The sequence below is a fragment of the Solanum stenotomum genome, chromosome 1 (genome assembly GCF_019186545.1).
Source record: "Solanum stenotomum isolate F172 chromosome 1, ASM1918654v1, whole genome shotgun sequence".
NCBI classification, from domain to species: domain Eukaryota; kingdom Viridiplantae; phylum Streptophyta; class Magnoliopsida; order Solanales; family Solanaceae; genus Solanum; species Solanum stenotomum.
Genome location: NC_064282.1, coordinates 39,072,571 through 39,094,966, shown reverse-complemented (window position 1 = coordinate 39,094,966; position 22,396 = coordinate 39,072,571). Strand labels below are relative to the sequence as shown.

The window sequence follows — 22,396 nt, the reverse complement described above, 5'->3', positions numbered from 1 at the left end:
AGTTAAAGGATCATATCCGTCAACTGTATAGTTAAGGGACTATTTTAAACCTACTAGGATAGTTCAAGGACCATTTATGTCATTTGCTCTATAATTAATGCAAACATAACTAATACATAATCGAAAAGTATCTTTCTAATGAAGGAAGTTACTTGTTCCCTTGTTATGAATAAATAAAGTTTCTTATCCTCCAATCAAAATTCCCCAACCCAAAAAGTGATGTTTGGAAAGTAGATGTATATTAATTTTGGTAGTGGAATTTATCCACTCACCCTCAACTTTTGGCCTTTCCCGAGTGTTACCGAACAACACACCTTAGCAGCACGCTCCCATCTTTTCAAACACCCATTGCTTGTTGCCACCGCTGTAGCTTCCCCCATTTCTGCCGCTCCAAATGTTGCCTGCCCAATCTTTGCCAACGACTAAACCCAGCTCCTCTCTTTTAGACTTCATCGATCCTAATTGAGTCTCCTTTTTCAATCAATTATCTAATTCAGTCCTACTGCTACTGAGAATCTCTCGGTTTTGTATGATTCACAATTTTAATGCTGCTGAAAGCAATTATATAAAAGCTGAAACGATTTGCACTGATGTTCAAAAGCAACAATGTTACCGCCAGGCTTTTTGAGCGCCAGATTTGCACCCCTGCTCCTGGCACCAGCGTATGTCTCTTCTTTTCATCGCTGTTGTTTTATTTTATCTTTACTGTGAACTTCATTCAACAGCTCAACCCTTTATGTTGTCACTTTTTTCTTATGAAATACTTATGCTCTTTGTTTTGTAATTCAACTGCCAAGTTGCAATTGTGAGACTAAATTGCGATTTTGTTAACCTTTTCAATAGTGGGTGATTTTGTCTCCGCAAACCGTGTGCTGTATTATTACCTTAAATTGCGAAAATTTCTTTTTCTGCCATATAGGGGAGAAAAACATTCCCCTCACTTATGGGCAGGGGTGGGACCACATGGAGATGTATAGATGTTCCAGCACCATAGTCTCAAATTCTGATGTATTTATAATGTCATTAGTATTATGATATATTTTTTAGCGAGCAGCCATGGCTACAAAGTTGTTGGGTGCATTAGCTGAAAGCAAGACGAAGTCTCACAAACATTTTAAGGAGGGATCAATACCAAGCTTTTCCATTTAAATTCATCGCAGGCCGGTATTAATAATAAGTACAAGCAGTTTTATATATCCTCAATATGCATTAAAAAGATCTCTAATAGAATTATAGAACTCCTAGAAAGCATATGACGTAAAGTATATGTATTAACAAGACTAAAACATATAATTAAAAAAACTATACTGTAATCCCAAATAAGGTGAAGTCGATTAGTTGGATCCTCGATACCATAAATGATCTGTTTGAGTTCCATAATATTTCCTTACTTCGTACATAGGGACTAATACATATTCCCAACTAATTGGAATAACGTATATAGATTTTATTCCTCCATGACGCCCTATCTTTCGCTAAATCTACATGGACTCAGAGATTGCAGGTCTTTTGAGTAATTCTTTTCATATAAATTTAGGTCTACCTCATCCCCGTTTAACACATTTAACTCATCATGATTTCACACCGATACAATGGTGCATTTGAGGTCGAAGCAAGACGTGACCAAATGTCCAAGTCATCTCAACCGACCTTATCTCATTTTATCTTTAATGTGTACTAGTTGCACCTCCTTGCAACATGGTCCATTTTAATTTTGTTTGATCTCGTATGACCGCATGTCCATCCTAACCTCTGCATCTCTGCAACCCTCATCTTATGGATGTGTTGAGCCCTTTAGCAGCTCAACCTCCACCTCATATAACATTTATGATCTTATAACTGTTCTATTAAAATTACTTTTCGCTTTGGTAGGCATCCTTGTATCCCTTACATCCATTAACACTTCCCCATCAACCATCTGATTTTTATTTCATTTCAACCATCCAACACTAATTTTTAAACTTTGCGAACTGCCAATTGAGCTACAAAGCCTAATCGTGATGTTTTATTTTTTTCTTTTGTATTGTCTATGATCTCTCACACCAAATTTGGCTGCCATGTTTCCTTTGTTCTTTTCCTTCTTATTCATGCTGATTATTTTTTTCTCTTTCCTTTGTTCCTTTTACTTTTTTCCCCTTTCTTTTGCTCATCATGTACCATCCACTGAACTCCTTCTTAGTGAAAATAGCAACCTTACAAAGTCGGGTTCTTTTTCTTTTTAAAAGGAGAAAAGGCAATGATCTTCCATGGTTAGTATGGTTTTTTCTCTCTGCTGCAGCTGCAACCACAGTTTGCTTTTCTTTTTTCACACATGACTTCCAAGTCTTGGGTCTGTCTTCACTGCTTATTGACAAAACTCATCCTCCTTTACGTTCAAGCTATTACTTCATATCACTTATTTTAATCAACTCATAGACATTGTTGTCAATCTTTGGTGATATAAAAATATGGTGAAAATGTTGTCATCAAACTTTGTCCAACATGTTGCATTGATACTATGTCTCCAACTCTTATAGACAAATAACATGTTCCAAAAGATAATTTCTAAGGTACAACATTTTCTAAAAGAATCAATTTTCTCCATACCAAATACATCTGTCTTTTTCTTCGGATTGTCCATGGTATAATTGATCAGATTTGGCATCTTTGATGCATACAATGGTTGCCTAAGAATGCTGGTGCACCCTTTGCAGATCCATCGTGCCAGAAGATTTTATGAGAACATTGTACCAAGTTATACCATATACGATGTTGAATGTCCCGACCATTCATTTCGCAAGTTCACGGATGATGGTCTATATCTTGTAAGTTTCAGCCGTAATCATCAGGATCTGGTTGTTTATAGACCAACATGGTTGACATTTTCCTGCAAAGAAGAAGATTGTGATACTCATGATCTTCCTTTGAAATCTAGAAAGTTTGAGAGCTTCTTCACGCAGTTGTACAGTGTTACTCTTGCTTCTAGTGGGGAACTTATATGCAAAGATTTCTTTCTCTATATGGAGAGCAACCAATTTGGACTCTTTGCAACTTCAACTGCACAAATTCATGATGCACCTCCTACTGGAGGGGGAATTCAGGGAGTCCCTTCAGTTGAAAAAATAACTTTCCACCTTTTGAGGTGTGTAATCAGTCTCAACTATAAATTTCGTGAGCACTTAACATGTTGTTTTTGTCTCTGAAGTTATCGTGGTTGCTTTTGTTGTGGTTTGGCTTTATTAACTTAGGTTGGAGGATGGAGCGATACTTGATGAGAGGGTTTTTCACAATGATTATGTTAATTTGGCACATAGCATTGGTGCTTTCTTGTATGATGATTTGCTTGCTATAGTGTCTCTTCGTTATCAAAGAATACACATCCTTCAGATCAGAGATTCTGGAGATCTTGTTGATGTACGAGCAATTGGGGAATTCTGCCGTGAAGATGACGAACTTTTTCTCAATTCCAATTCCCAGGTAACTATGAATGCTCTTTAAGGGAGTCGGGGTTCAATTTCATCCCATTCTCAATTCTTTTTTTTGAGGATGGTAAGGTTGTATAAATGAAGCACAAGATTGTGCTAGAAATTACATAAAATTCAGTTCCTTAACAATTACTGTAGTAATCTGAGAAAATCTGTCATCCTATCAACTGTATTAACATTTTCTAGTCTACAAAACCCAAAAAGGAAATACATCTATACTTTAGAGTATGAATGTTTTCATATTTGCTTTCAGAACATCATTTCTTTGACTTAAAAGTACCAGGATTTATTCAGTGTGAAATTGAAGTGAAATAGAGAAAAGTTCCTTTTCATGTTACTTTCCTGATATAAAAGAGTGGAACACTTATAAATGAGCCAGTTGAAGAGAAATGGAAGGAAGTCCACTAAGTTATAGTTCACCGAAGGACTAACCAAAAGGCGATTGTGTTTTCTTTCCGTCTTTTTTGTTTAAATGTTCACATCTTTGGTATAACCTAGAAATTGGACTTCTATCGTCTCTCCACAGTGACTCCCACCAATATATTTGTCCTGTCATTTCTTTTAAAAAAAGATATCTGTCTTTTCATTACATCAAAGTGGTCTAAAAGATCTTGTTTGTTGTTCTTTAAAGCTTTTGAGTGTTCCTTTTTAGGCAACCTAAATCCATTCATTACTCACCATGTGGAAAGAATTCTGAAGAATATATATTTGATTTTGCCCATTTCTCTCTTCATATTTTATTTTATTTTGGGTTGGGGTAGGTGAGCAGGAGGATGGAAATTTTGTTTCTCTTATCTGAAATTGATAAGGGGGTTGTGCATAATAATCTCTTACAGTAGCCTATTGCATCAGGTGCTTGTAAATCATGTTGGAAATGGTTTTCATCATAGTCTGCCTGAATCGGAAACTTCTTTCCTGAGTGGTATAAAGCAACGGCTTCTTTCATTTATATTTCGAGGTATATGGAATGAAGAAACTGACCAAACCATGGTTAGTAAGAGAATATGATTTCCTTATGTGTTAAGAGCTTTAGTATGTTGTTTGTTTGATTGCTTATGTAATTTATTATGTCATCAAAGCTGCAAATCATAGATATTCTGATTGAAGCTTGAGGTTATTTTACTAATCTATCTTATACTGATTTTGACCTCATACATATGGAGGCATACAACTTTTGGTTTTATATTTGCCTTTTGGGGATGTTTCTCTTTTCTGAACGAAAATTTATTTGGTAGTTCTGATAAACTGGAATCATATTATAACCGTAATCATCACTTGTTTCGAATTTTACAGTATCTAATTGCTAATAATAGAATATCAGATTGAAAAACTCATTTCAGAGGAGAACAATGTTTCTTAAGTAGATTTGAACTGCTAAATAGGAATGATTTCGTAATTTGATGCCTCTAACCTAAAATGCAATTCATCAAGGATATTTTTTGGAAAAACAAACCTGTTAGAAAAATGCAATTCATCAAGCGTAACTCTTTCTGGATCATGTGTCCATCTATTTTGTGGAACCTCGATCAATAGGAGAGTGTTCTCTCATGTTATAAATAATTTATGAAAACCATTGTGAAATGGACGTCTTAGTGCTCTATCATGTTATAATAGTTTAAGAAGATCATGTGAAATGAATGTTTTATTTGTGGAGAGCAAGAAGAAACTGCCAATCATCATTTCATGTACAGCAAAATGAAAAGTGAAGTTGATATACACGTTTTTGTGTTTCGGATGGGACGGGTAATCCTTGGTTCAATTGCTATTATATCTGTATGGGGGATGATTTAGTTTGTGAGGTGGTAAAAAGACTGTGACGGCCCAGATCCAACTGGAAAGGTATTATCACTACGTCTCAACTTTTGGGCCTAGTCTCCTTGGTCTTTAACCCAAAAGGCACCTTGACAGTTGAATCCTGAACTCGCCCCTATATGGTCCCCAATTTTTCCCTGCTATTCCAATGTGGAATTTGCTTAAGGTAAGCTTCACAATGAACCCACCTTGGATTTTAATCGCTTGCAGTTTGTGGCTGTTACACTTGCCCCCCTTAGGTTCTCATACTACTTGTAGCGGTCCAAGCCTAACTGTCAAGGTATTCTTCGCTGCGGCTCAAACTTTGTGCCTCACAGTTGTGTCCCTTTCAATTTTAACCCAAAAGACACCTCAAGAGTTGAATTCCTGGTTCCATCGTGTATGGACCTTAACTTTTCCCTCCTATTTTGATATTGGATTTCCCTAAGGCACTTCAATCCTCAATTGGTAGCGGTTCTTGGGCAATCACAGTAAAATGTTGCACCCTGTAAATATTGGATAACTTTTGACACACTTCAATGCTTTGTAGTTCAGTTTTATTAGGTTAAGCTGTTGGGAATAATGGAGTTGTTGTAACTGATGTTGAAATAGTGTGATGTATATCTAGAATTTAGTTAAAAGTTGGTTGGAATGGACCTTTGAGTTATTTACCTCAAGTGTAGTCCTTTCATTTTATACAATTCGAGAAATGTAAGTAGGGAGTTAGTGGGTTGACTTTGCACAACTGTTAAATCGTAGTTTTACAGTGGATTGAACGCAAAAAAGGAATGACGCTTTATACGAAGATTGACTTTGGAATATGCCTGAAGGTTTGGCAATAGTAATAAAGGACTTTATACATTGCCTTTTAAGTTAAATATTGCTGAAATATTCATCTATGAATCTGCAACATATTAAAAGGAACATTACTTGGTGAGAAAGTTTCAAAAGGTATAAAGGTGGAGGTTTTGTATGACAGTTTTTGTTTGAATACCCAGCTAAATTTGCTTGGTTTTTGATCAGGTATCATGTGTAAAAATTGTGATCAATTAGGCTAGTTTTTAGGACGGTTTTGCTGATATGTAGTGGCTGAAATGCAGAGCTTATAATCTGCCATGTTTTCTGGGAAGACTTTCGAAAATTGAAATGCATTACTCAGAAGTAGTGAAGGGACAAAATATGTTTTTTTTTTCCAATAGCAACAGTGCAATAGTGACGATATGGGAACCAAGCAGATTTCTTTGGGTTGTCTTGGCTGAAATATTTGACTGTTAATGAAAACATTCCCAGATTACTTAGTTGTTTTTTTATTGTTTTTGCACCCTAGTTTTGTTTTCCTTGATTTTTCCCTAAAAGTCAAAGAAATCCAAATCCTTTTTCTCTTTTGATCGACTTGATTCATCCTTCCATTTTAATTGATTCTGTCTTAAAAATTCATAATGTTCAAAACTTTCTCTTATCCTTCTATTGAAAAATCAAAAGTGGATTCTTAGTCACTTAGAATGCATTAGCGGTGAACTGCCATAGTTAATACTTAATGGATTGAACTTTATAGGACAAGGCTGAAAAGCTCTGATTATAAAGTAGCACGTTTTAGTAGTGAAGAAAATGGACCTTAGGTCGAACACAACCTCAAAAGTTAACTTATGAGGTGGGCAATGTCCACAACCATATAGAGTCCAAATCCCTCATCCACAATTGATGTGTGGAAGTTTAGCACCCGCTGATGTCACATGTCCCGCAATCAAGGATTAACTTTTTTAAACGGAGGGTAAATTTGAACTTAGCAAAGTTCAAGGGCAAATTTGACCCTTCTCTCTAATTTCTTTATCCTCCCCTCTCCCCACTACTACATCTTTCGCCAATCAACATTTATTTCTTCTTCCTTCCTCCTTTGAATCCTATACAACTGCATTAAAATAGTATTTTGTGTTGCATTCAGTTGTTTAGCGCATTCCCTCCAAGTGCCTGCGATGTGGGTGACGGGGAGAGATAAAGATCAGGGTAAGAAAAGATGGTTGTGGAGAGAAGCAAGAAAGTAAGAAAAAAGGGTGATTTGTTGTAGAGGTAGTGGCGGGGATGGCGAAAGGAGGAACCAAAAGAAATTTTAAAACTCAAAATTAGGGTGGAGGTTCAAATTTTCCCCTGAATGATGCGAAAGGATCAACTTTGGCCTTTGTTTTTTAAAAATAATCCTTAATTGTGTAACACGTGGCGTTACCAGGTGCTAAGCTTCCTCCTTTTTTTTTTAAAGCAACAATTTTAGCCTATTTTAGTCATGGTGAGGGTATATTTGACCCTAATTATAAACACAGGACAAATATGTTCCAATTCGCATAGTTCAGGATTCAATTCTTGCTTTAGTACAAAAATAAATTAGGATATTTCATCTTGAGAACTATAAGTTACCCACTGAATAATTCATGATTTTACCTTGTTTCTTTGCTAGGTTAACATGGCAATAAAACTTCTATCCATCTAGGATAGTAAACAGATCTGATTCATACATTATCAAACTCTTTTCTAAGGTAGAAAAGTTTGTATGCAAACTTTCTACAAACTTTCAAGTACAATCCTATATAGGTATATGGATCAATGGACAATATCAACTCGATAACAATACTTCTACTTCTAGGGACAAAGGTGATGGTTAGAAAGAAAGGTGTTACAAGAATGATAACTGTCAATTAGAAAGCTAAATTGTAAGTCAGGTTGTGCACACTTTTAGGACTGCAAGAAGGTTAAGACAATCTCGTTTCCTGACTCTGGTTTCTCTTTTTAATCAGCGAGTGCAGTGCCTGAAGAAGAAGTTTTACTTCCACTTTCAAGATTACATTGACTTGATTATCTGGAAGGTAGCGCTTTAACTTCAGTTTTCGTATTTTTTATGACCCAGATGCTCTGCCTTCCAGAAAAAACTGGACATATTCAGTTGCATCTGGTACCTACTGTACATTTCCAGGGCGTGATTCATTTTCCGAATCATTGAACATCTTGCTACTTCTTGACTGCAATATGAGCAGGTGCAATTTTTGGACCGACATCACCTGTTGATCAAGTTTGGCAGTGTTGATGGTGGGGTGAGATTTCCTTTTTTGCTCTATGATTTTTGTATTGTGGTCTGATCATTTATTCTAATCGTCCATTACGTGATTCTGGTGAGTTCACTTGATATAAGAACCTTGTGGAAACAATAAGTGTGATGTTTGAATGGTACCCCAAAAATAAAAGGAAGAATTGGGGTTCAAAGTTGTTAAAATGATGATTCTTTTTTAAAAAAATGATACAAGAGCAGTATCCAACTTCTTTGTTGCATAACTCTTATCTTAAAACGCATGGCACTAAGTCATTTAACTTGTCTCAGTGGGTATAGCTTGACCAGTAGTTATAGAGTAGCTGCATCAAACTCTTTGGATATTTGCTTTATTTTGTAGTACATACATATTGCTGGTCTGGATCATTATATTTTACCTATATGAAATCAATTAATATTATTACGGTTTAGCGTAGATGAGTTTGTAATTGAAGCCCCTTTTTCTCATTCAATAATAGGAGCTACTTTTGAGTTCAACTGTAACTATATATATAAGATCATCTTGCCTTCTAAATTTGTTTAGAGTTTCTTTTTGATTCAAGCCAATATAAGTTGTCACGACAACATATTACCAAAGTTCTAATCCAATTAATGTTGCACAGCCGTATATAGAATCTGTTTATTTCTGTGATTTTGGTGGCGTGATATCTCTTGTACTATTTAGTTTGAATCTTTTGTGCTCTATGGGAATAGCCTGACACCCATGCATGCTGAATATTGTTGAATCTGCAGGTATCTCGAAATGCTGACAGCCATCCTTCTTTTTTTGCTGTTTACAATATGGAGAGTACTGAAATTGTTGCATTTTATCAGGTATATCTGAGGCTTAATGCAAGTGTTGTACTTCCTGTCATGCAATGTCTATCAGCATTAACTGTTTTTGTATCCTTCAGAACTCAGCCGATGAGCTTTATTTCTTGTTCGAGCTGTTCAGCGACCATTTTCATGTTTCCTCCAAAAGTTCATTACATATGAACTTTATGTCCTCACACTCAAACAACATCCACGCCCTCGAGCAACTAAGGTGTACAAAGAATAAAGCAACCAATTTCTCTCAAGTAATGTTCTCTCTCTTTGAAGCTTCTAGAGCTTCTCCCTTAGCTGAGCTTTGTTCTTTCCTTTTTGTTTTGTTTTTTATTTTTCTTAGCTTTTTGTCTGATATTTTGGTTTGGGCTCGGGTTTGCTGGGCTTACACACCTCTTGTGCTTTTAGTGATTTTCCTTTAATAAAGGGTTTTGACCCACTTTGATTTAAATAAAATAAAATGTTCTACTGAACTGACTAGTTTTGAAGTGCTTAGGTGGCATTTTTTTATTTAGCTTATCTTATAAAAATCATTGTTTACAGAAAGTGATAAAAAATATTTTTGAATAACTTTTTCAATTTTCCTAATTTTATTTTCAACCAAACACTACTGGGGAAGAGTTTTTAATTTTTATTTCATATGTATTCATATTTTGATTTCCTAAATTTTATTGCACCTGTTTTTGAAAGAAACACGACCAAAGTTCTTTTGCTATATCTCATTTGTATTTTCTTAGTACGAGGAATGTGAGAGTCTTTATGCTTTGAAACTGATGCCATGCTGTTTCCAAATGCAGTTTGTTAAGAAGATGATGGCTTCCTTGCCTTTTAGTTGTCAGTCTCAGAGTCCTTCCCCATATTTTGACCAATCTCTCTTCAGGTTTGATGAGAAGGTCTGCTTCTAGAATTCTATCTATATTTATTATGCAAAAGTTATATAGGAAATCCATAACTGGAACTAAAATCATGACATAGTTCATTTGAATCTCTGACGTGATGACCAGCTGAATGAATTGCATGAATGAAATCCTTCCCTCTTTTTGTTGGGTTGGGGGTGTATTCTAGTGTTTGAACTTGTTAGGTCGATTGCTGAACCTTAAATTACTTTGATGCGTTGGCCTTCCCCTATATCTGGATCAATCAGAAGAGTTAGTGGCTAACAGTCTTTGATAGAACCCATTAAGGTTCTTTTTGTTCACCATTTCTATGTCAACCCCTGATGCATGCAGATTTTCTGTTTCTCGGAAGGTTATGCATAATACATAACGAATGAACTGTTTATAGTGCATCCATTGCCTGATAAAACTATCTTTTCCAGCAAAAATATATCTTTTCCTTATGTTCATTTATAGCAGAAACTCCTGAATCTAGAGCTTATGATGGTCTTAGCAGTTTTAGTATTAGAAAAAGACTTAGTAGGCATACGTGCCAAATGTTCCTTGAGTACCTGGAAATTGGCTAAGCATTTATCTTCTTCTTAGTTCAAGTTAGAGACATTCAAAATTTAAGACTCAGATGCTACTGGGCAATTTAAAAATTCTTTATTAGTTATCAACACTTGTTCCTGAAAATGATAGCAATCATCGCCATGTGTGGGGGATTAAATGGAATTGCATTATTCAAAGAACTTTTATGATTGCAATGTGCATGTATTGTGTGGTAAAAGAATTTCTTTTTTTTCTATGTATTGAACGTGGTGAAGTAAGCTACTCCAAAGTGGAGGTAGAAAGTAGTTCTTTAGTTAGGCATGGAGCAAGGTTGTCAAGTTTAACCTACAAAAGTGTAACAATCCCATCTTGAATGTGTTCAATGAGGGATATATTCATTGATGGGTTAATTTGGGCGTAACCGAAATTAACCTGACCAACAGTTTGGATCAGGGTAACCCAAATTAATCCTTCAGAAAATCAGGAAGAGTTTGTTTTTGTTTGTATTTTTGGGTTTGGCATGGTTGGTTGTTTCTCTATACTTCCACATACGTTCTCTGCGTAAAGGAAAGAAAACAAGCTCTCCTCTTTAAGCAAATGAAGTTTTTTGTTTTGTTTGGTCGGTATATTTATCTCCTCCCCCCTTAAATTCTCTCTACAGTTTTACACACAGCAATGTGTAAGTAATAGTCCTCTTTGGTTTAGTTTGGCAAGTATTTTTCTCTCTTCATTTTTCATGCCTCTATATAAAAAAAAGAAAAGAAAAGAAAATGTTTCTCCTTTGGTTGTTGAGTGAATTCTCACTTTAAGCTTATAATGCTTTCTCCCTACTGAGGAAAGTGCAGCTTTTTTCTTTGGTTTAAAGGGTATGTATCTCGTAGTACCTCCATACACACTTCCATATGAAGAGAATTTTCTTTAGATTTGGTGGGTATAGTTCCCTCTTGACCCTTTTACACGTGAACTCTCTCTTCTTTTCTCTTTAATTCGGTTTTGTATGAATTTCTCTTTATTATTACCCACTTCCTCTATATAGAAAAAAACTTTTGGTTTTGGTGTGTAATATCCTCTGTCAATTTGATCATTCCCTCTACCAAGGAAAAAAATCAAGGGAAAAGGGCCAAAAGCCCAAAAGTGCTCAACTATGAAAAATAGAACAATTTTGCCCTCCATTTGAATTTCATCCTTAATATGCCCTTATCATTGGTGAACTGACTCAGATTTGCTCCTCAACTATGGGAAACAGAACTAATTTGCTGTTCGTTTAAATTTGGCCCTAAATTTGCCCTTATCGCGGACGAACTTGCTCCAATTTGCCTATCAAAATTAACAGACGTTAAATATTTTATTTTTCTCTCATTTAAAACAATTAAAACATATTATATTTAAGTACAAGTTAACAAAAAATAATATTATATTTATTAAAAAATAGAGTGTCACCTTGAAAGATAATAATCTTAATGCTTAAATGTTCTTGTAAAAACAATTGCTCAAAGAAATTATACAAACCGTAAAAAGTTGGGTTACATCTAATTTCTCATCATATTTCTGTCTTCCCCCCATTAAAAAAAATCTTTACCCTCATGATGTTTAATAAATTAAAATACAACACATTCAGCAAATCGGACATCTTAAAGAGAAAATAAATAATCTTCAATATCCCAATATCGAATTGAAAATTCTTAAAGATGTGAGATATAACTTAAAGTAAATGAAGAAATTGGAAGGAGTTGTTGTGTACACTTCACAAAAGTTTTTGATCGTGCTGAAGAAATTGCAATTTTGTATATCAATTTATATTTGGTGAACTAAATTGATATAACTTATGCGTATGATCGCAATTGTGACCAAGAAGTAATGATCTTCGAAGAGAAAATTATTAGTCATCCGTTGAGCAAAAAGGAATGTTTGGGGAAATATTGCCCATCCCTTTTTATGTATATTTATTAAGAAAATATAACTTCTACATATTCGTTTTTCTTTTCCTTTACTCTTTTGTTCTTCCTCTCGTCATTTTAGAAAATAGAAGTCAAATAAACCGTTGACTTAAGTGAAATGGTTGATTGAAAAAATGTGAATTCGTTAGAGTTTTGAGAGGCAAATTTGAGTGACTTCTTTAACGTTAAAAGCATATTTGAGACCGAATCCAGACGGAGGGTAAAATTGTTCTATTTATTTAGGGTACAATTCAAATGGAGGACAAAGTTATTCTATTATGAATAGTTGGTAGGCATGTTTGGTCCTTCTTCCTTTTATGAATACCATCACTATTTACACATCCATACATTTTTCTCCATTGTGGAAAATAAAGTTCTTTTTGGTTTAGGGGATATCCAACAAACTATGGAAGACAATCAACTGATGAAAGGTTTTTGACTTGATCGCATTAGGTTACGTCCCATGATAACCGAGCCCTTATTGACCCAGTAAACATTAGTTAGTTGGGTTATTGATGCAAATGATCGGGTGTCAAGCCGAGCTTCAGTGAGCCCAACCGACTCGATCAGTCGAGCTTAGCCTGAATCAACTCTTCAATGTTTAGTTCTATAAACTACTATGTCATTAAAAAATTATTAAATTTATAACAAATTGGTTAATTAAGAAAAATAAGTATTAGGGGTCGTTTGATAGGGTGTATAAGACTAGTGTTGAGTAGAGAGTATTAGTTATGTTGACATGATGCTGAGATTATTTCTTATGTCCGGTTTGGTTTGGTGTATAAAAATAAGAGAAAAGACATAAAGTGACACCTGAAGTTATTCCGAATTTTCAAGAGGACACCTAAACTATGCAAGCGTTATTAACCCCATAAACAATCCTGAACTGATATTATTACATCATTTTTTGTCCACTTGGCATGGAGAGTGTATGCACTCTCTTAAAGAGCGTGAACAAACTAAAGAAACGAATATAATTTTATTTTACAAGTATTTTGCTATAAAATATATTTTCTTGTTTTTCTTATTATTTTAACTTTTTCTCCTTATTATTTTTTCTTTTTCTTTCTTTCTTCTTCTTCAAAAATTCATTGTCATCTTTATTGTAGCTTCTCACTTTCAATGTCACTTTTTACCACAACTCCACCTCCCTTTTTTACTACTATTAGTTTAACTCTCTTCAATTTTAAAATTATATCTAAATATTTTATTACATTTTGAATAATTTGATAAACCCATTACATTTCAAGATGATTAGTAGGTGTTATTTAGGTTTTTTATCCAAATTTCAATTGAACTTTTTCAATTTTCGGAGAATTCTGATTCTTTCAAAATTATCATTTCTAGTTTTGAAGTTATATGAAAATGAGATAAATTAATTGATGATACCTTCAAATTTTTGATTTTTCTTAGAAAAATAATTAGTTTTGTTATCAATAACTCAACAAAGTCTATAAAATAGTATAATTTCGGAAAGAAAGGAATTTGACAAAGAAGAAGGAGAAGAAAAAAGAAAGAAAACAGAGGGATGGGTAGCTTGAAAGTAGGGGTGGAAGATGAAGTAGAGTTTAAAATGAAATCAAAATTAAAGTAATAAAATTAAATTAAGTCAAAAAGTAAGAGAGAGAAATAAAGAAAAACTTAAAATGAAAAAAAAATTATATTTCAAATTAAATTAACACGTGTCACACAATGATTGATGTCTGATAACACTTGCCATTTAAAATCTGGAATTGATCGAAAATGATGTAATAATATATGTTCGGAATTGTATAGGGGGGTAATAGGACGCCCGCATAGTTAAGGTGTCATTTTGAAAATTCGGGACAACTTCCGGTGTCACTTTATGTCTTTTCTCTTAAATTAACATGCATTGCATGATAGCTGAAAAATAATTATTTGTTTACAAAAACACCCTCCACAAATATGGTGGGAAGGACGTGGGAACACTCGGGGCAATTGTGTCTTCAACTATGCTAATGCATGCACTAAAAATCCCCACAAAAGACATAGATTCCCCTCTGCACTTGTCCCGAAAAGTCAGTTACACGTTTAAACTATCCTGGTGACCTATTACACACCTTAACTACTCAAAAGTGAATTTATTACCACCTTGAGACATGTAACACCACTCTCACATTATGTGGTGTATTATACTCGCTGCTACGTCAGCGTTGTGTCATAAATTATAATTTTTTTTTCTTTTCTTTATTAATTAACTTTTCTTTTGTTAACTATATTTTACTCTAACTAATCCCTAATTAATTGTTTTAATTCTCTAATAATTATATCTTCTTCATCACTAATTCCACCCATTTTCAATTCTCATTTCATCGGAAAATCATATCCGGCCCCACCTTTACTATTGATTTTGTTCTTCACCACCACTATATCACCTTCACTTCTTCTTCTTTGTCACCCAGCACCAAATATCACCACCACCATTATCAATATCGATTTTTTCTTCTTCACCACCTTCAATTATCTCATTTAATGTTTGTCATCCGCCACCCATCACCACCAAACCCATAAACTGCTATTACCACCAAACCCAAAAATTGATTAACAACCAAAAATTCATTAACAAAGTCAAAAAAAAAATGAAAAAGATAGAAACAATCGATCAAAATTTTTCTAGATAAAATACAATTATTCACTGACAAATCTATGAGAATTAACCTAATTGCGAATCAGAAAAAAATTGCGCTTTAAGATTGTGATAAAAAATAAAGAAGTGTGATGAAAATAAAGAATGAAGAAGAAGAGGACAATGGGTGGGGTTTGNGGGGGGGGGGGGGGGGGGGGGGGGGGTGGAAAAGAGGATTCTAACTTTTTATTTTTACTTTAATTTCAAACTGACGCGCCTATTTTTTAATTTTGTTTTATTTTTTTTCCACATCAGTTTTAGGAGGTAAGAAAATTCACTTTTGAATAGTATAGGTGTGTAATAGGTCACTATGATAGTTTAAGCACGTAACTGACTTTTTGAGACAAGTTCAAGGGGGAATTTATGTCTTTTCCCTACCATGGTTCGTCATCTATTAGTTATACATAGCACAATACCAAAAAGATGTACAAAAAAAAGAAGGTATTAGTAATACATAAAGCTAATGTATTATTTTTTTTCTAATGCATCCTTCCAAATGACCCCGTAGTATAATTTGGTGATTGCATTCAAGTGTGATTGAATTATATGTATTATTAGTCTAAGTTAAACCTTAAATTTAAATGAAGGTAACTTAATATCAAACATAGTATAGAATATTCAGAAAAAAAAAATCAACAATAAATTCAAGAAATCTGCACAGTATTAATTTTCTTTAATTTTTGAGTTCTTAAACTTAAAATATTAATAGCATTTTTCACCGCCCATAAAATATTTTTAGTAATGATGTATATAAAAAAATACTTACATTAAATTATTAAAGGAGTACAAAATAAATTTGTTACTAGTAAATAATAATTATTGAATTAACATCTTGCTAACTTGACTTAGATTAATGGATGAATTTTAGTTTTAAAGCATGATCAAAACAAGCCAACCAAGCCGGCTCAACCTAGACCTAGTTTTAATAGAGAGTAGCTTAATTTTCACCAAAACTGAGCTGAACTAAATACAGGCGAGAAAAGCCGAGTCGAGCTCCAAGCCGTCTCAGCTCGTTTCCCAGGCATGAGTATGTTTTTACTTGCCAAAATTGGGTTCAACGTGCCATTTGACAACCTAGTCTGGGTTGAGAGAGTTGTCCTTAGTGGATGAACATTTCATCTTATATCTAACAATAAACCGAATCATCTAGGCTTATTTTCTGCAACAGTGGATGATATTTGGTAATTTTTGAGGAAGTTGATAGGAGGGTATTTTTTCTTTCTTTGCAAATTTCAGATCTAACTGCAGATATATTAATATTGCAACCATGTTGACAATGCTGAGAATAATTTCCAATTAGATTACAGTTGGTCCTTCATGTACAATCTTAGTTTAGTATCATTCTGATACTTCAGAACTTTTCAGAGCGTGCTATTTCTTTGCAGCAGTTTGTTGAATCTACTCAGCCCTCTCTCATCTACACCGCAATGTGTAGTGTTTGCTTAATTGCAATTTATAAGTGTTAATTCTATATATAAGTTTGGAAATTTTCTCGTTTTAAATTCCTGATTAGCCTTCCTTTGCAGCTTATTTCAGCTATTGACCGACATAGACAGTCTACTGACCATCCAATCAAATTCATTTCTAGAAGACAACCCAATATCCTGAAATTCAAAATGAAGCCAGGTACTGACTTTTTGTTTAGAATTGTTGACATGCTTCATCTTCTGGTGGTAAAACTTGGCTTGTTTTCTTATGCTGCTTATTCTTAATGTACATTTACTATCAGGACCCGAAGCTGGCAGCACGGATGGGCGAACTAAGAAGATCTGTTCCTTCCTCTTCCACCCAATATTACCCCTTGCACTTTCTGTTCAACAAACCTTGTTTCTGCAGGCATCAGTTGTAAATATCCATTTTCGTCGATAATGTAAAAACTTATTTTATATGTTACCTATTTGTTTATAAATTTCTCTAATGACCTCTAGATTGAAATCAACCTAGAAATCGCAAATTAATTATAACAGATCTGTAGATGCTAGTTTTCTTCGACTCCTACATTTTCTTTGCTACAAGCATCAGACGAATGCTTGATAGGCCAAGAGGGTTAGTATGGTCATAAGGATTTGTTCATCTGTAAGTTGTTTGTTACAGCTTCTCTTCTATTATTGATGTACATTCAGATATTTATTTGTGAGGTAGAAAACTGATGAAGACCCCTTTTTGGTTGTCTATGAATATTGTAGACTATGGTACCCAAAATTCTTTTACCTGTTTCGGCTGCGTTTGTTGGGATGTTCAAGTCAGAATAAAGGAAGATGACATAATTAGATTTGCCATTCGTTGTGTTTCTAATTCTGTGTCCAGTATTCCTTTTGGTTTCAATTAGAAAAACAATATAATTACATAAAGAAAATTCGTGCAGAATTTTTGGTAGGAATGTCGAATGAAAATGAGTTAAATAAAAAGGCCAAACACATGCAAACCCTTAAACTTGTCTCTAAATTTTATTTTGGCACTCCAACTCAACTTTATTCCATTTCAACCCTTCAACTCTAATTTATATGTTCCATTTAGGCACTTCCTTCCAAAGAATCAACAAAGTGGGATGTATGTACTTCACATGCCATGACATGGCATAAAAGCCAATTAAAAACACATACACAAATCATCTAACTTGCCCTCATTTTTCATTTTGACACTCTAACTCAGCCTTGTTCCATTTTAATTCTTGAACTCTATTTTATATACCATTTAAACTCAAAATACTAAATTTATGATTTCTTCATTTTTATTTATGTTCTTCATTTTCACTTTTTCATTTAAAAAATCAACGTCGTATTTTTTTTTAAACAAAANTTACCCATTTAACTACCCACTTTTAAATGGGTAATATGAGTTTGACTTGTTTTTTATCCATTTTAAATGAATTGAATACTCAACTCATTTAAGATGGGTACCCATATAAATTACCCATTCTACCATCCCTATCCCTAGTAGGAATCATTTTTTCAATAGTCACTTGTTTCTTTGTCATAAAAAGTAGACTTTCAAGGCAAGAAATGGAACAATGTATTTTCATTTAACTTTGACTTGAAACGAAAAGAAGGTAACCTTGCCCTCATGGTGCTCTTCGAAATTTTTTATCATGGCTGAGGCACAATCAATAAAAGGGGTGTGCGAGTGCTTCACCCTTAACCAGAGAGGTCTCGAGTTCGAGTCTTGGGTATGGAGAAAATTTTGTTGGGAGTGCCACCCCCGAGTGGGCCCTGTAGTGCGCGATTCGAATTTAGTCGGAGCTCTAATATGGACTCCGAACACCGGGTGGGAAACCAAAAAAATAAAAAAATAAAAGGGGTGTGCGAGGCTCACCCATGATTGACAAGTGGCATTATGGTTCCATAAATATATATTTTTTCAAACTTTTTTCTCTTTCATCATTTTTAATTTTTTTTTGGGTCAAAAGGATATTATATATATATAAGGTTAGTTTAGCACAAGAGTGTTATTGTTGCGTGCAACAAAACTATAGCAGTTTAGGCCCACATAGGTTCCATCAAAATAGCCATTACAAGATGATAGTTTCCTAGGGAACATAGTTCCTAAAATATCTTCCCGAACAACCTTATATCCAAACATGGGAGGAGCTATAAAAAAAGTTGGTGTCCAGCCTTCAGATTTCGCATCGTGCTTGCTTAATAGGCGTGCCATCCTATTCTACTCTCTAAATATGTGAAGTGGTAGTGTTGCCTCCAACCTCAACATTAGTAACCTGCATTTAGAAATTATGTTAGAGTGAAGAAGGTTGTCATAAGTTAGTATGTGGATTACCTCAGAGGAGTCAATGTTAGTATCAATTGGCTTAAAGTTGTGCTCAACAACCATTTGAAGGCCATGTCTGAGGGATCTAAGCTCAGCTAACATAGGGTTATTGCAAGGGGTTTTTGAGGCAAAGAATAGGATCTATTCCCCTTTATCATTTCAAAAGCCACCACCCATGCCACCCTCTCTAATGTTTCTACTCTTTGAACCATCTGTATTGAGCATGAATCTTCCTCGGAGGGGGGGGGGTCCATTATACCCGAATCTCAGTAGTGTTGCTGTTATTTTCTTTTTTAGTAGCAATAAGTAGATGGTACTCAGTGGCGTGGTGGAGGGTAGTGTTGAAGTCAACAAGATCTTTCTTGTTCTTGAACAAATTCTTATTCCTGGTAGTCTAATTATTCCAAAAATACTGTGGCAGCAAAATATCCCAAGGGATGTAGTTGTCATACAACTTCCCTTTGGAGGAGTCCCAGAGGATTTTTCCAGTTGGTCAGGGTAGAGAAGGAGGGTTTGATCATGTGGATAGAGGATTTCTTGCATTGAACAATCTCCTAAACGGTCTTGGCATTAGCGTAGGTGAATAAGATGTGGTTAGTGTCTTCTCTGTTGTGTCTACGGGTGGAGCAAGAGCTGGGGACAGTTAGACAAATACTATGCAGAGGTTATAAGAGGTGGGGAGTCAGTGGTGATGCATTAACCAGAGAAAGGTTTTGATTTTATTGGGGGAAGGGGGTTTCCCAAATCCAGTCAAAATCTTTAAGGTTATTACTTCCTAGGATGGGGTGGCTTTGATTCTAGATAAGGTGGTAGGCACTTTTGGTGGTGAAGGTGTCATTATTGGAAAGGTCCCAAACAAGCTTATCGTGCCTGTTATTGTTGAAGATTGAGGGATGCTCGATGATACTAGCCCTTAGGTCTTTAGGGAGGTGAATCCATTTCCCAAGTCCCGTTGTTAATGACCTCACTAACTTTGAGGTTGTCTTCCCCAAGAGGGAGGGAGCCTTGGATCAAACTCCTAATGGAGTTTGGAGAGAGTGTCACTTGTTATTGTAGAAGTTGATTTTGTTTTGATTAAGCACAGTCCACCTATGGCCCTCCGTGGAGTCTTTCCAACCTTCCAAGACACACTTCTAGATCCTAAAGATTGGTCTCTTCCTCCAATTTTGGTTAGGTCTGGAGTACTTACTAATCAACACATTTCCCCAAAGGCTGGTAGGGTTATGGTATAACCACCAAGTGAGGTTGGTGTGGAGGGCCTTGCTTTTTTTTTTATCTTACTCTGAATGCCAAGACCTCCATTTTTTCTTGCAAGTAAGGATGTTTCAGTTGAACATGTGGGTTATTTTCTTCTCAGCACAAGTTCCCCAAATAAAGTTCCTCTAAATTCTATCTATGATAATGAGAATCTTTGAAGGAAACTTAGTGAATTGCATAACATGGTTGGAGATGCTTCCAAATGAGGCTTTAGTAAAGACAGTTCTGCCACTTATATTCAGAAATTTGGATTTCCAGCCAGCAAGTCTGTTGTTCATGCTATCTATGATGAATCAGATATCACCATTTACAGGTCTCCTATGGAAGATGGGAAACCTAAGGTATTCCCTGAACGAGGTACTAGCATGAATGTTAAGGATATTGGGCAGAAGGTAGCATTTTCCTAGGAGCAGCTAGAGGAGAAAATGACCTTAGACTTAAGGTAGTCGATACTCTGACCATATTTGGAGCAAAAGTCATTGAGAGTCGTGGTGATGGTAGTGCAGTTATGGGGGTTGGCCCTCGAAAACAGAGTGCGGTCATCAACAAAGAAAATATGAGAAATTTTTGGTCCAGAGATAGTGATTTTGATGGGGTACCAGTTCTTGTTAGTCATTTCTTAGCAGATACATCTAGAACGTCTTTCCATGCAATGAATGAAGAGGTAGGGGAAATGAAGTTTCCTTGTCTGATTCCCTATTGGGCTTAAAGAAGTCAGTATTTCCTCCATTTATTAGATTGGATATGGAGCTTGTACTTACATAAGACATGATGATGATCTCAGTGAGGTTAGGAGGGAAATTCAAGGCATTGAGTGTGTCTCTGATGGAAGACCATTCAAGCTTATCAAAAGTTTTTTGAGTTCAATCTTAAGGATCATGTTGGAGTTTGTTCCTCTCATTTTTTTGAAGTTACAGATATACTCTTAGACAATAACATCATTGTCGTCAACTCTTTTATTAGAGACGAAGTTGTCCTGGTTGGCCCAATAATGGAGGAGAGCAAATGTTTGATCTTGTTGACAATAATTTTTGTCACTAGCTTGTAGCCAGTGTTGCAGAGCCCGATGGGCCTAAAATTCCAGATGTTGGAAGCATTAAGATACTTGGGAATGAGGCAAAGTAGGGTGGAGTTCATGTGATCAAGCATCATGTTGGTGGAGAAGACCTCTATGAAGAAGTTAGAGGTTTTATTACCAACAATGTCCCAGAACCTTTGATAGAACGGGGTGAAGCCTATCAGATCCAAGAGCCTTGAGGGGTTTGAAGGATTTTAGGGTAGTGATGATTTCAGAGTCCCTGAAGGGGGCATCAAGGTGGGAGTAATCAATATGATTTAGAGGGGGTATGGAATTGGTGTTAGAGTTGTTATGAAGGGTGGAAACGGTCTACTCTATGGTGAAGAGATTAGAGTTGTAGGAGTGGATGTGTTTAGCAATGTCCTCATGGTTGATGAGGAGGTTGCCAAAATCATCTTTGAGGCTACAAATTTTGTTTCTCATTTTTCTATTGATAGTGGAAGTATGAAAGAATTTGGTGTTAGCATCTCCCTCACCAACCTACTCATTCTAGATTTGGTTCTCCAAAACTCTTCCTCCACTTTGAGCATGGTGTCATAATCCTTAAGAAACTCAGTTTTCAGATTTTAGAGAAAGGATCTATGGGGAAGTGGATGGATTTTTGGATTCCATCTATATAGCAAGGAGCTTTCTCATTTTCCAAAAGATATTTCCAAAAATGAGCCTGTTCCATTGGGGGGGCTTAGTTTGGAAAAAGGTCAATAGCACCAGTCGGGCTAGTAGTTTGCTCAAAATAAGACTGTACTGGCTTTTAAAAGATGGATGCCCACACCACATGAGTTCCAATCTGAAAGGTTTAGCATGGTTGGGGGTTTAAGGGGGGGGGGGTCCAAAGTTTGACTTGAAATGGGTAGTGGTCAGACTTAATCCCAGGTAGGTGGGTGACAGAGATCTGGGGTACTTCAAGATCCAGTAGTTGTTGACGAGGCACCTATCTAGTCTTTCAAGGATAATGTTACATCTATTTTTGTACCTTTTATTAGACCAAGTAACTTTCAACCTTTAAAGCACAGATCCACCAAGTTGCACTAGTCAAGCCACTGCTTGAACAAGTGATACACCCAAATTACACTTTTCTAACGAAGTATAAGTGATCGTTGTCAAATAAAAAATCTGATAGAGGCTAGGGTTGATC

At 35.4% G+C, this 22,396-nt stretch overlaps 1 protein-coding gene across 4 annotated transcripts; it reads left to right on the top strand.

Moving 5' to 3' along the window:
• The first annotated feature begins 261 nt into the window (after window positions 1-261).
• Window positions 262-17,294, top strand: LOC125873391 (light-mediated development protein DET1). Of its 4 annotated transcripts, none has more exons than XM_049554352.1 (11): window positions 262-662; window positions 2,694-3,121; window positions 3,228-3,456; window positions 4,317-4,454; window positions 8,042-8,110; window positions 8,279-8,335; window positions 9,082-9,162; window positions 9,243-9,407; window positions 9,951-10,033; window positions 16,691-16,790; window positions 16,894-17,294. In XM_049554352.1, exons 1-10 carry the CDS (start codon window positions 591-593, stop codon window positions 16,770-16,772), a joined length of 1,404 nt encoding a protein of 467 aa, XP_049410309.1. In that variant the 5' UTR covers window positions 262-590; the 3' UTR covers window positions 16,773-16,790; window positions 16,894-17,294. The 4 variants fall into 4 exon arrangements, with proteins under 4 accessions (XP_049410309.1, XP_049410294.1, XP_049410286.1 ...); XM_049554329.1 differs by having other exon boundaries at window positions 264-662; window positions 9,951-10,046; XM_049554344.1 differs by lacking the exon at window positions 4,317-4,454 and having other exon boundaries at window positions 264-662; window positions 9,951-10,046.
• The last annotated feature ends 5,102 nt before the right edge of the window (window positions 17,295-22,396 follow it).

Coding starts and splice junctions, on each gene's coding strand:
- LOC125873391 (XM_049554329.1), top strand. CDS start 591: ATGTTCAAAAGCAACAATGTTACCGCCAGGCTTTTTGAGCGCCAGATT. Junction 3,122..3,227: donor ATAACTTTCCACCTTTTGAG/GTGTGTAATCAG, acceptor TTATTAACTTAG/GTTGGAGGATGGAGCGATAC. Junction 4,455..8,041: donor AAGAAACTGACCAAACCATG/GTTAGTAAGAGA, acceptor CTTTTTAATCAG/CGAGTGCAGTGCCTGAAGAA.